Below are 14,275 nucleotides of genomic sequence, written 5' to 3'. Positions count from 1 at the left end.
AGCGTGTCTTCTTCCACAGAGTTCTCCATGTTGCACTGCCGTGTTTCTGCAAGAGCTCAGAATGGACAAACCAACACTGGTGCTCATGAATTTTGTGGCCACCGTAGGCTCTACTACATGCTTGGAAAGGGAGGGTGAGGCGAGGGGTATTCATTTGGTTGCAGTCTGCAACTTCACAACTAGATTCCACTAAATCTTACACACTGGTCTTTTAAATGACTGAAAGCTGTTGCTCATAGTGACATACCCTCAGAGAGTTACCACCAAACACAGTTTCCACAGTTTCCACCACAACTTTACTGTTTAGGTTCAGTCTGCACTCATCAACCTTGTTTCAGGCAGCTGTTTTCAGTGGAGGACGCTCTGATAAACCCACTGTATGCTACCTGTCTGACATCACGCAGCATACAAAATTTTTGACTAGCTGGTGAACACAGTGAAGCATTTAGCAGCAGAGTACCAATTTTGATGTGAATAATTTGCGGTAATAGCAGTTCAATGAATAAGTACAAACTGCAAAATAATGTGGATTCAAGATCTACTTACTAGCATTTTTGCTGTGTTTAACTGCATCTCACGGTCTTCACCAACAAATGGAGACGGCTCAGCTGTCATAATGTGACCTTTCTATGGAACTTCTGAGACTGAGAGAGATGAAAGACAAGAAGAACTTCGAGTAATTATTGCAGTATCGCAGCAGACGCAGCTGTTATTGTAGTAATTATAACAGTGTGTGTACTTTATCAATCTCCATTCTGATCTTTGACTGTTTCTTGTTTTAAAGATTATTTAGTTTTTTGCCTTTATTTTTATAGTATACCCAGCAGATAGACAGGAAACATGGGATAGAGCGACGACCTGTAACAAAGCTTGTAGGCCAGGAAGATTGCAGTTATGTGGTGTGTGTCCCAGACGAGATCACATCCGATTGGCTGGTAGGTGCGCAGTAAATTAGGACACCTCAAACGTAGGTCAGATCACATACTCGATATTAGGCCGGTAGGTGTAGGTGTTCACTCCTGCTTTGTAAGGGTAGTGTGAAATTTACTGTATCCCAGAGTCTGTAGATACTATGCAGTGTTTGGACAGCGTATGAGTCCAGACAGCGTCTTCTCTGCATTGCTATTCTGCATCATCAACTCCACATCTGCAGCTCGCAGAGACTGAGGGGATTTCCTCTTCTTCACTGTCCTTACATCAGCTGAAACCTAAAGTCCTATATGTCCCTCACACTGAACCATTAGCGGAGTTTCATCTGGTCTATGCACGCCTCTCAACAGTAGCAGTGGTCCAGTAAAACAGGCAGTCAGGGACCCATCTGTTACGGCCAGCCTGGCCTCAGCTGGCCCCTCTACACACCAGGGGACCGCTCAGGCCTTATGGGAGCCTGCACACACAGTTTCTCCACAGAAGAACAGAGTAAAAACATTATTGTGCAAATGTGCACAAACACTGAGGCCCTGCAGTGTATAATGCACACAATTCGAGTGTGTGTGTGTGTGTGTGTGTGTGTGTGTGTGTGTGTGTGTGTGTGTGTGTGTGTGTGTGCAAATATTTCAGAGGAGCCACTACATCCGGTCTTCAATGACTACAATTTACTCACTGACTTTAAAGACGAACAAATCAAAATGTGTGCTTGTGTGTACGCAAGAATACCGATTTGTCAGCCCAATACACGCATTTTGTTCTCATTCAACGCATCATCCGTTAACAAAGATTTTTAAATGGCAAGTGGTAGTTTTATAGTGTAAGAGCTGTAGCTATTTTTCGGCAAGCAGAAGCTGTGCAAACAAACATGATGTTTAATTAGTGAGCATTCAGAGGTGTTGAAAGGCATTTTTTTATGAAGCCAGGCTAGCTGTTTCCCTGTTTTGAGTGTAACTAACATGCTAAAGTAGCAAGTGTATTTCCCAAAATGTCAAACTATTCCTAACAGGTGTCTGTAGTCTGAAGAGGTTTTAATGTATTTTACCCTGTAATGTAAATTTGTCACATTTGAATCATGTGCAGTTTTAGCATGTGAAAGTATGTCACATGTGATTAAAAGACATCAAAGCCTTTCACTCCCTCTCTCTGCTTCATGCTGGCATATTCTATCTCTCCATTTCTCACTCCATCAGTTCAAAGACTTGCCTGTACTGAAGAACAGAGAGAAGAACAGAGAGGGGAAGAGATTGAGTGATGAGGCAGATACTGGAAATACCACTGCAACAGACTTACAACCCAGAGTGAAATGGAAAAAAATAATATTCTGTCTTCTCTCCTCTGTATCACCTCTTTTCTCTCACTTTCATCTTGTTAACTTCGTATAACCCTCAGCCCAACCCGCTGTTTTACACCTAAACCAATCTTCTCTCCCCACCTGCCTCGCCCTCCTGTTTCATCGCCCTGCTTTTCAATCTTGCTTTGTTCTACAACTCAACCCTCTTCCTGTATTGATTTTCCTTCCAGTGCTGCTTTTCAATGGAACATAACCCTGTCACCTTGACCCATCACTCTGCATGTCCCTACATACACCGCCTGTATAAAATATCACACAAACCAAAGTCCGCTACACTGTGTGACCATATGACCACCGTTTCCATCATGCCGCTGTACTCAAGTGACTGAAACTTCTTCTGCTGTTGTCCCTTCATCCCTCCACACTTCCCTCTCTGCCCTCCAGCCGTGTGTCTGGTGCTCGGCTGCATGATCTTCCCAAACGGCTGGGACGCCGAGGTGATCCGGGACATGTGCGGAGAGGACACGGGGAAGTACACCCTAGGCAACTGCTCAGTGCGCTGGGCCTACATCCTGGCCATCATCGGCATCCTGGACGCCCTCATCCTCTCCTTCCTGGCCTTTGTGCTCGGCAACCGGCAGAGTGACTTCCTGCAGGAGGAGCTGAAGGCCGACAACAAAGGTGAGAAGTGGAAATTATTAATTCTAAGCATTTTTAATGAAATTACAGGAAGGGCCAAGAAGCTAAGTAATGTGTTTCTGTCATGCATTCATAGTCGTAGTCCTATCGACTGTGAAATGACTAATAGGTACACAAGGTCTTGGGGTTGGATCAGTGGATCACCTCAGCCGGCAGCTGTGAATCAGGCTGCAATGGCCATAATTCTTGGAGGGAAATGCATCGGTCAAAGAACATCCACAGAAAGGGCTTGTTTTACCACTGAAAGGCTCAGATTCTGATTCTAAGTGTTTGACAACAGTATGGAAAGGATCCCTAGAGAGATGTTGGGTTAAATAATAAGATGTCTTTTTTATCAGAAACTGCTATCGCTGTGTTCTAAGCTACCAGATCCATTGACAGAAACAGTCATTTTATCTCACAGAACACAGGAATGGTGGGTCTGATAGGTTGGTCTGTTTGTGTTATTGTATGACTTTTTATTGTGTTTTAGTTTGAAGGCAGACTAAAGTGTTTCAACCAGAGCAAGCAGGCAAACGCTGAGCCATTGTGAGAAATTAAAGGATGTTAAGGAGTTTTAATACATACTGTACACAACAATCTCTGCCAACTACTTTTTGACCAATGCAAACTCTCATAACTCAAAACTTTTACTCATCAGGTCTCCATATCTCTTTCACTTGATTCTTCTTCACTTCTCATTTTGTTTATGTTGTCTTCTCAAATGCCTGATTCAGCTAAAAGAATCTTGCTGGTATACTAGCACACATATTTAAATTTAGGATCATTTACCGGCCGGGGAACAACCCAGCCAAGCCAAGAGCAGATATCACTCTCAAAAAGCAAACTTAGAGAGCCTGGTTTGTTTGTTTGTTTGTTTGTTTTGTTTCAGCAGAGTAACACACTTAAATGAAAGAAATCAACCGAATTCAGCCTAATGTTGACAGGAAGTGAATTAAGTTTTAAAGTTGCTGAATAGCCTAAATTATTGATACTTAAAAAAAATGTTCTAGCATCCTAAATTGAGGGCACATGTTAATTAATTGGTTTGCATGCATAATTCATTTGTTCTTCTCGGGTGTGACCTGAGTAAATGAGCATGTTTTGCATTTTAACTGATCAGAAAAAGAATTTTTCATGTGAGCACACAATGGCTTTTCACAAACTTCACAGAGGGCGTAGACATTCAGCAACGTTATTTTGGTTATGATGGTGAATGAAGATGTCCTCAATAGTACTGACAAACCTGATTAACCCCTGCAGCCCTGAAACTCACACTGTAATTACAGCGACGTCTTCAGCTGTGTGGTCGATGTACTTATGATGGTAAATGTTGGTCGTGGCGATTTCTGTATGTGACTGTTGCTGTGTTGAGAAATATTGCAGCATCATCAGAGGAGGTGAAGACTGTGTTGAGCTGCCTTAAGAGAAATCAAGAATAAACTCCCCCAATTCCTCTGAGTGTGTGGAGGAAGTTACCATGGTTACATGTCAGATTCCAAAAGGATGAGGCTGTGGTTTCCTCTCACTGCATATGTCTCTGACTGTTTGTCTGTCTCCTGTTCACTGTTTGCATCTCAGATTTTCTCACTACTGTCTCTCACTACTCCCCCCCACCCCCTCCTAGCGTGTTTGCCAGTTTCTCTGTCCTTATTCCTCTGTGTCTCGCTGTGTAAAACATCTTCTGCATCTGTAAGTCTGTAAATCTGAACAGGTGTCATACACAAACATTTGCATGGACACCTGCTATCATACTTGCATGTGACATTAAAGATGAGCTGACATTTTGTTACAGTGCCCAACTCCACCCTCTAATCCCCACATTGTTAGTTTGAATGGTAAAATGCAGTACGATCACTGAACCACAGCTGTCATCTCTGTGTCTTCACTTCCTCCATCCTCGAGCACCTTGGTTGGTATTTGGAAAGGATATTGGTGGAGTTTTAAACCCCACAGAGAGGACTACAGAGGACCACTGATACTACTGTATATAGTCAATGTGCAGAGTAGCCTGTGTGTTGTTTAAAGGAAATTCAGCAGGTAAAAGAAAAATATTAATCTTTCTCTTTTTGTCTTTTCTTTTCCTTGTCACAGATTTTGCTGTGTCCAGGGTAAGTTCCCACTGTCGTTGTTATTGTTGTGGTCTCAGTGTGTATTCACAGGGTTGTGAATGGCCTGTATTATGTGGCAATGCATGGCAGTGTGTGTGGTTCCAGTGAAAGTACACAATTCACTGGAAGCAAAAATGTAGATGTCCAGATCAGGCAGGTAGGAAGGGTGGAAGGATAGTGATATACATGTTGGTATAAATAAAACATGTTAACATGTATCTGAACACGTTAACACTGTACCTACACACATACACAGTACTGTATTATCCATGAGTTTCATGCAAAACACCTACAGAAGCACTCAGTGGTCTTTGTGTATGAGAAAGAAAAGACATGGGGCTCTGTGTCCCTGAGCTGAGCCTGTCAGGCAGCACTTACTGCGCTTCCACACCGTGTAATGCCCCAGGCAAAGACGCTGTGGATTTCTTATGCAGCCTGAGAGGAGGCACTGCCTTGAGTTTCCATCTACTACATTTTTATGTGTTTTGATTGGCAAATTGAAAAAAAAATAATTTGAAAAATGAGAATTCATATAAAAAAAACCTATCTATTTCATAAAAACGGATTTACACATGGCCAAGGAACAAAAGCTGGCTTTTGAGTTGCCGACAAACTAGTTGCAGATTACCATGTCTTCTTCATCTTGTTTATTTCCTGCAGCATCAATTTGTGTATTACCATAAAACTGCATGATGTGTGCGGGCAGAGAAGACAAACTAATTCATGAATATAACATATCTTGTTGCTATGACTAAAGTCTTTCTAGAGCTCTTTTGATTATCCTATTACTTTATAATGAGGGTACAAAATACATGCTTAACAAACCAGTGTGTGGCACTTAGTGGCATCTAGAGGTTGCAGATTGGAACAAACTGACTACCCCTCGCCTCTTGCAGCAACATTCATATTTGAAGCATTGTAGTCCACCACAGCCTCATTGGTTCTGCTGACACTGAGTTTCAGGTTTTTACACCATGTGATGAAGCTCTGTATCAGTCCTCTGTACTCCTCTGTAAAAATAGCCTCTAAGTGACGACAGCATGTTTCTCACTGGAAATGAGACACTGGAATCATACATGGTAATATAGTGTTAACTTCTATGTCACCAAAAAATACAGGTAATAGCTTTAATTAAATTACTTCAAAGTCTTCACTGCATATATTACATTGAAACTGGACAGATGTGGATGTAAACTACAACCTGACTGGTCGGTGTATACAACCACAAGGCAGTAAGCTGTAATTTAAAACATCACAGTAATCTATTCCTGTTCAGTGAGTGCAGTTTCCCATCAGCTGATGCTACCTGGTGTCAGGTGGCCTGGTAAAGACCCTGATAAAGTGATATATTCGAATCAGGGGACATGACAGGCTAGAGGGCTGTACTGAGGCAGAAAGGTAGAAGGAGAGAAGGAGTCAGTTGGGAAACAAAGGCGGTAGCATGGCATAGAAAACATCCCGGGGCACAATGCTTTCCCAAAGGAGCAAAGCCTACTGCGAGTGGAGAGGAGACGTCAAGTCGAGGAAGGCCTTTCACTGAGGAGTGTGTCTGCTGCATACACCAGGCCCTCCAGCCTCTCTGTGCATGTACGTCAGCATCAAAGAAAGAGAGGACAGGGAAAAAACAGCCTAATTACAAGGCAAGCTGAGTTACAAAAAAATCCCACAAACACAAATGTGACGTGAGCAGCTGTGCGCCGCGGTGCATGAAGAATAAATTGTTCAAAGCACCAGCACAAGGAAAACCATCTCTAGCTCTCAGTGTTCTGCAAGAGGAAGAAGAGGGGGGTGCCTCAGTCTTTTTTTCTGCCCTCTTATGCTTTACATGTCTCAAAAATGAAAATAAATAATGCTGTAAATGTATCAGTGTGTAGAATGTTTGTTCTGTGGTATATCAGAAAACACTTACATGTGGAGGGCATAGACAAACATTTGACTTGGAGGATTTGTTGTATACAGTTTTGCTGAGGGAGCTGAGTATGGCTCCCTGTGACCAGCATTTTCCCTACCTTGGGTAATAATTCAGATTTTCTGAAAGTGAGATTGTGATGTTGAAGTTGTTGGTTTGACTCTGGCCCAGTGAGGAAAGGTCATCCCACCTGCACCAGTAGACGTGCCGGACCACACGTAGAAGAACACAGCTCCCAGTGTGTGTTTGATCTTGTGTGAATGTGAAACAGTGAGTTGCTTAAAATAGCATACATGCTTTGTCAACTTTCTTGAGACACATATTAATAAAAAGAAACAAACAGTGATGACCCTTTCTTAAAACTGCTTCCTCCCCGTAGCTCCATCTTGGCTCCTCTCTACGAATGGACGGAGTAAGACCAACCAGTTTTTCCCATTCGTTTCTATGACTCTGATCCAGCTCTGCAGCATGTCACCCTTGCATGCACCTGGTTACCTCTTTGTGAGAAGCTGATGTCTGTCCTCTCCTCTGTCTTGTAAAGGGAAATGCTCTGTGAACCCCTTTTTACCTCTCATTATTTTGTCTTTGTGTTGACTTTGCTACCGTGCAATAGATAAATAGTTATTTGTGTTTTGTGTACCACTTTGAAATTTGTTCAAAAAGAAGAATTATCTTCTCTGGGACAGTGAAGAGTTTAAGAGTTTTTGACCCTTCTGTGGAGTCATGTTTTCATGAGCGAGTTGTGAAAAGCAATTCGCTGGTGTTTCTTAATGATGCTCATTTTCTGAGGTGTAAGACACAGTATGGAAATTGGGGCTAATGGGAATGTGTATTTTACAGTAAATACTTAATTGCATTAGAGGAAGTGTCCAGATATTCAGAGGCTATTGACTAGCAGTTGAGTCCATGTTATCTTTGCTGTGTGTACAATGTGTCGTGGACTGATACATCTGCCGTCTAGGTATGAATGGAAAGCACTGGGCAGAGGTTAGAAAGCTTCACTTGACTCATGTGAAACCACTGTGGTGGTCTCAGTGTCAGAGCCTTGTGTCTCTCACACACACACACACACACACATGATTTAACCCTTTCCAAGCTCCTTCAGGGCACTTTGTAGGAAAGTCTTTTCCTCATTTTGGCCAAACCAAACTCTGCAGTAGAGTAAAGGTTGGGGCTGATATATAAGTGTCATGTTCCAGGGGGTGTCCTCGGCTGTATTATTTGACTTTTCTGTGGCGTCAAGGCCATTAGCACACAACTGGCATCCACCCAGGGCGATGGAGCCAGAGTGATGATCATCCTAAACAGATTAATAACACACTAATCCCCAACCTCTACACCTCACCATCCCCACCCCTCTGCCCCATCCCCAACTCTTCTTCCTGTCCTCACTCATTCACTTTTGGCAAATCCATTTTTCATTAAATTGGCTTGCATGGAGGATGAACCATCATTAACCACAGGTCAGCATCATCAACCCCTCAAATCCTCCTCTCAGCCAATCAGGAGTCAGAGGCAGCACTGGCTGGGTATTAATGGAGGGTTAGGGTAGCAAATCAGATTGCGGCTTGCTTAATTGAGTTGCTGACTTACAGTAAATGGTCCTTGTTGTGACCTCGTTATTGACATGCCAGTAAGCAGCTCCCATTTTCATCTGAAGTCTCTGTCAGTGCGCTGCTCTCTTCATCTCTCAGAGGGGAACGCAGTAATAAAATCTCACTTATATTTTATCACTTACTGAAGTATAAAATATTTTGGATTTCATGTGAGAGCAAATCAACATGAAATTAAGGTATTCTGCTTTGACCCTCCTGCACATGTTAGGTTATACATTTAATCAGAAAAAAAGGATAATGCTTCATTGAAAGAATGAGCTCTAAAGGCAGTGTGGAAGGAAGTGTATTACGGTGTGACCTTTCAAGCCCATTGCATTAGTATGTTTCTTTATGTTTGTTTTTGGTCCCTTTCATTTTCCACATCTCGCCGGCTCGTTCTGACTCATATGTCAGAGCCCTTCTGCCGCCTCGCTGTCTTCCATCTGCAGCCAAATGGAGCAGAGCAGCCGAAGATTAAGTGCAGAGATGACTATCCAAAATCACCAATGACAAATGATGATGATGTGATTACATGGCTGGGGCAAGTCAAACATATTTCAGTGGGTCCAGAGCCAAACATTTGGATGCCATAGCTAGACTCAAATAAGGTTAATTAGAACTGTAAAACCTGAGTCAAATTTTGAGGTACTTCCACTTTCCATATTCTGTTGCTTTCTACTTCTACTCCATTACATTTCAGCGGGAAATGTTTTCACTTTTTACTTCACTAGCTGAAGTTACTTTTTTGATTCAGATTAATAAGACAAAATATAATCAAGAAGTAAAACATGATGTAATATTATAGATGAAGATAAAACTTGATTGATCCTTGGGGAGAAATTTACAAGCTACCCTACAGACAATGACCATAAACTTGTTAAAATACGCCTCCCTTCCCTCCTGTGTCATCCCCTCTTCTTTCTCTCCTCTGACCAGGCACATTTCTCCCCAAACACTCTTTTTCCTCTGCTAAGATGTTGCTGCAGCCATCCTGATGCTGTCTCTCCTCTCTGTCTCTCTCTGTTCCTCCTCCAGATTGAAATCCGGGACACCAAGGATCCAAGATTTGGAGTCCAGCGGTTCCACTGAGAGCCAAACTTCCTCTCCTCCTCATCCAGTTCCCCCCAACCTCCCTCCATCTATCCTTCTCATTTTCTCTTTCTCCGCCTCTCCTCTCCTCTCCTCTCCTCTCCTCTCCTCTCCTCTCCTCTCCTCTCCTCTCCTCTCCTCTCTGAAGCTCTTCAGGTTTAACCCTTGATCTGGGCTTGGAGGCCAGAGCCCAGCAGTTTGTAAAATAGGACTGAAATGGAAGAACCTAACAATGGCAAACTCTGTCTGTTGGGAGAGAAATACATCCTGAGAGGAAGTATGACCATCAGCTTTATCAAACTCTGGGATAAAATCATTCATAACATACAGTGTTACTGTCTCATAACGTTGTTATAACAAGGATTATGATAATGATAATAATGCTTGCAGTGGGAGTATTCTATGAAAATATACATATTTTTATTGAGTGGAGAAAAGCTATTTCCAGCTTTAAAGGTAACATTATAAAGTGCATATGTAAAAGCACACAGGTGCTACTTCTGACATAACTAAAAAACAAAAAAAAAAAAAAGCAAGAACAAGGAAAAAAAAAAGATGATTTTGTACAGCCGCAGTGTAATTTTGAAGTCTTTTTCAGGCCAATTTTCAACTGCTCTTTGTATATGACAAGGTCTGATCCCAGGAACTACAAAAATAAAACAGGTATGTAAATGAGATGTTTCTATGGAAACAGGGTAAAAAGAGACTCTTTTAAGCATTTTTTCTGCCCCATACATGAAACATCCCTGTAAGCTGTAGTCAAACCTGCTTCATTGTCAAATCCTCAAAAAGTGTGCTTTCCACCCGTCTTTTAACCGTGTGTAATTCTGAGGCACCGTCATCCTTCAGTCCACGCCACACTGAGAACCAGAGAAGCTGACAGGCTGTGAAATGTCCTTCCTGTCCTCAGCTATTTCATTCATTCATATGTCACTATGCTCAGTTTTTTCTTTGTTTTTTCAAAGCGTGCTCTCTCCTCCAACTCACTAGTCATGTTCAGTTCTGCTCTGGTCAACTGGGTTTGGTTTGTATGTCCGCCACCAGGAAAGGCCCTGCATGCTGCATCTATCTCAGGCTTGCAAAGACGAGGCTTCCTGCACAGGCTCAGCGGGGCTCACACTCCGTTCGGTCCAACGGGCAGCCTGCTGCACTATCCAGGCCCACCAGCTGAAGAGCACAGAGCTGAGCCTCTATGATGAGAGGACAGACCCAGCACAGACACTCATCAAGACAACAGGCATCACGCACTGTGCCGCTCCCCTGCTCTGATTCCACACAGGATCCCTTTCCACGGAGTGAGAGTCGTGCTTTCAAACATGCGTCTGAATTTGACATGTCCATTTTGAATGGAAGGCACAATTGAATGCAAAGGCTGGAAATTGACCCAGATGTGATCATCATTTTATTTTACCCTCAGTTTTTTAAATGTACTTTTCTCCGTCCAGATTGTGCTCTGAAAACAGCAAAGTGTGGATTTGGTTCATCAGCACTGAGCTGCACATAGGGTGCAAGGCAGCATTTGTGACGCCTGCACTTGTCTGGTACCTTCATGGTAAAGGTGTATTCACATTACAGGGGAAAAACACTGGTGACAGCAGAATCACCACATCATTCTAATCAGTGGATATCAAAACTATTCACATGACTGCACAATGCAAATTTCTTACTCAATACAAAAAGTTTCCTCCGAGTCCATTTTTACCAACCTGAAAGAGATGGTGAAGGAGAAGAAGTGTCATGGGATGGATTCTCCTTGATAGGCCTACAGTGTCTGGACCCTTCAGAGCTTTTCACAAAGAGAATGATCTCCCTGAGAAACAGTAGAAATCCACCTGCACCTGTTGCCACCATAAACAGGCCAACTAAGTATGACAACATTCAGAAGACTTTCTCAGGACTGAAGTTTCCAGTACAGATCTCTGTCAGCTAACCAGTCTGGTCTCATGATATTTTGTGAAATGAGCAGAACCCCTTAAAACTATGATTTAGTGAAAAATAAATCAGGATTTTTGAGCTCACAAAAGTCCCAAAAACACAGCTTTTAGTCCAATCTTTGACTGCAGTGTCGTCTTGTTTTGTGCTCGTCTTCTGTAATGGTTTAATGGCGTGAGACAGGAGAATTAGCTCCACCAGCTGTTTATGTTGATGAACAAACTCCTAACAGTCACATAAAGTCGATGGAAACACACATTAATTCACCTTTTCCTTTGCTGATTTTAAGGAAACTCTGGTCAAATCTGCAGTAGATTTGGATGGAAACTGTCTCTTAAAGCCTGTGTGTTTTCACCTGTGTTGCCTGATTAGACCCCTGCGCGGGGATTTGTCCACATTGCTCAACTGACATCTCGCTCGCCGTCCTGCTGCACCTCTTAGAACAGGGACATTTACATCTGTATCATTCTTCATGTAGCCCCAACAACTTCAGCCGAGCAGAACAACTGAAAATACCTGCACAGGTGTGCAGTGCCTATAACATAATGTGCATTAGCATTAGCATTAGCATACATTCTAGACATACTTTTACTGGAGACAGATGTTTCTGGTGTTAATCCTCACATCACTTAATGTTTGGGACAAATGCTTTCAGCAGTTTCAGTAGTCTGAACCCAACGCTGATGGCTGTCTTACTTCATTTTAAGGCTGCATTTCATTGTTTTGTTGCAGCACCCAGTGATTTACCTGTGCCAAACCACTGGAAATGATCTATAACAATATAATGTAAGCTCAAGCTTCCAACCACATCACATGGTCATCTTCAAGTCAAGAGGGAAATTCCATGCTCAAAACTAAAAAGTGAAGTCTGTGCTCATTTCACAAAATAACGTGAGATATTTTTTTTGACAGCTAAAATCACCACGAGACTGTTAGACGAAATAATTTTACCCCAGTTCTCCTGTTGCACTGACAACTGCACAGTGCAGACTTACAGATGGAATTTGGTGTGATTTATTTGTATGAAAGATTTCTTTAGGAGTGATCTGTTGCTTATACTGTGTAGTTTTGGGTCAGTGGGATCATTAGTGCAAACCATGACATTCAAGCTTCATCAGTAGTAGTTCGTCCTTCTGAATGAATCACATGCCAGGGCCGAGCTCATCAAGGACACAATGCAAACAGCTGTCTCCTCTCAGTGTTTTTCCTTTTGATTGTACATCTGCCCACAAATATTTCTCTCTCACCCTACACTGCTATTCAACTGTGCCAAATGAATATATAGAAACTGTACTTTTACATTTGACCCCTGACCTTTGGTTTCAGTGCTTTTGAATGTGTTTCTTTCTTTTTTTTTCTTTTCTTACATTGCTTTATTTTCATTGCTCTGTTATTGTTGTAATGTTATTTTCTCTGATTATGGGATGCTGTGGTGTTTCTCAATATTGAAAAAGGAATGTTTGTGCAGGTTTGTCACAGGAGAGCTCAGCATGACAGCCAGTGTCATACACCCTCTCTCACCATCGGTGTTGTTGTTTTAACAAGAAAATGAATAAACTGATTGACTCTTAATATTCTACCTGTTTTATTCTGACTTTTTAGTTTCACTTAACACAGTTGAGTTCTTCACTCAAACCTCACTGAGTGTTACCTGTTAGATGACAGTCCCACGTGGCTGTTGTTGTCAGATGGAGACCTTACACTGTACCTCCAAAATGTCTGCTTTTCAGGAAAGATGGAACAGTCTTGTCTTTGCTGACTACACTATAATAATGTAATACAATAGTTTATATTAACTTGATATTGGTATTAGAAAATTAGATCCAACCATTTATGATTTAGCATATAAATAATGACTTTGATTGAATCTATATTTATTTATTGCATCACAAAATACACAGAAGGTTTACTGTTTGTAGTATCAGCATCAGATTTAGTGGTAGTAGTAGTAGTAGTAGTGCACTTTTAGCCAAACTCACTGACCAAATATAGATATACTGAAAAAATGATGTCATGTGGGCAGAATTACCAAATGACTGCTTTATGAGGTCTCCAGTTGGAGCCTTCTGTAGAAATGTCAGACATGTGGAACATTTTAGGAACTGAGCCACACCACAATCATTATTCAGAATGAAATGGCCCCTTCTCTCCTGCCATTTGTGCTCTCAGTTCACACTAGAGTCACTCCTTGCCATCCTCCATTCATCCTTGTTACATCATTACATGATGTAACATATAATGATGCAGCAGCAGCAGCTGACCTGCAGTTCATCGTCCTGCTCTTCCCACAGTCTGCAGCAGACATTACTGCTGGAACATGGAGCCCTGGGGGACATAACACACCGAGCCACTGTGTGCGTGTGTGTGCGCACGCGCCCATATGAAGACATATATATGCATATGTGTCTCTATATGTGGAGTTACATGGGGGAGGGTTTGTGTGTGAGCTTATGTGTGTGTGTGAGACAGCAGAGTTCCACTGGTCCCATCTGTTTGTGAGGCGACGAGGCGTTAAGGAGCGACTGTTACTGATCAGTACTATCAGTGTTGATCAAGCCCTGTCCCCAGGACACACACACTCTCTCTCTCTCTCTCTCTCTCTCTCTCTCTCTCTCTCTCTCAGACTGATTCCTCACTGACTCTATCTTAATAACCACAGTCATATTTATGGATTTGTTGTATGACTCAGTTCATACATAATGAAACACTAAAACAATAGGAATAGGATAAAGTCCAGATC

General features: G+C 42.2%; 1 protein-coding gene across 5 annotated transcripts in view; it reads left to right on the top strand.

The window, feature by feature from the left end:
* lhfpl4a (LHFPL tetraspan subfamily member 4a) overlaps positions 1-13,107 on the top strand; it is a 39,981-nt gene extending 26,874 nt beyond the window's left edge. The window contains exons 2-5 of one of the 5 annotated variants that reach the window (XM_076750425.1): positions 2,666-2,902; positions 4,994-5,010; positions 7,299-7,331; positions 9,550-9,740. In XM_076750425.1, the coding sequence (XP_076606540.1) occupies positions 2,666-2,902; positions 4,994-5,010; positions 7,299-7,331; positions 9,550-9,603 (341 nt within the window). In that variant the 3' untranslated portion in view covers positions 9,604-9,740. Of the gene's footprint in view, positions 1-2,665; positions 2,910-4,993; positions 7,332-9,549 lie in introns of all 5 variants that reach the window. The other 4 variants (XR_013078237.1, XM_076750404.1, XM_076750435.1 and 1 more) reach the window with 4 other exon arrangements.
* Positions 13,108-14,275: the final 1,168 nt, after the last annotated feature.

Source organism: Chaetodon auriga, chromosome 2 (genome assembly GCF_051107435.1).
Source record: "Chaetodon auriga isolate fChaAug3 chromosome 2, fChaAug3.hap1, whole genome shotgun sequence".
NCBI classification, from domain to species: domain Eukaryota; kingdom Metazoa; phylum Chordata; class Actinopteri; order Chaetodontiformes; family Chaetodontidae; genus Chaetodon; species Chaetodon auriga.
This window is presented reverse-complemented; position numbering and strand designations above follow the sequence as displayed.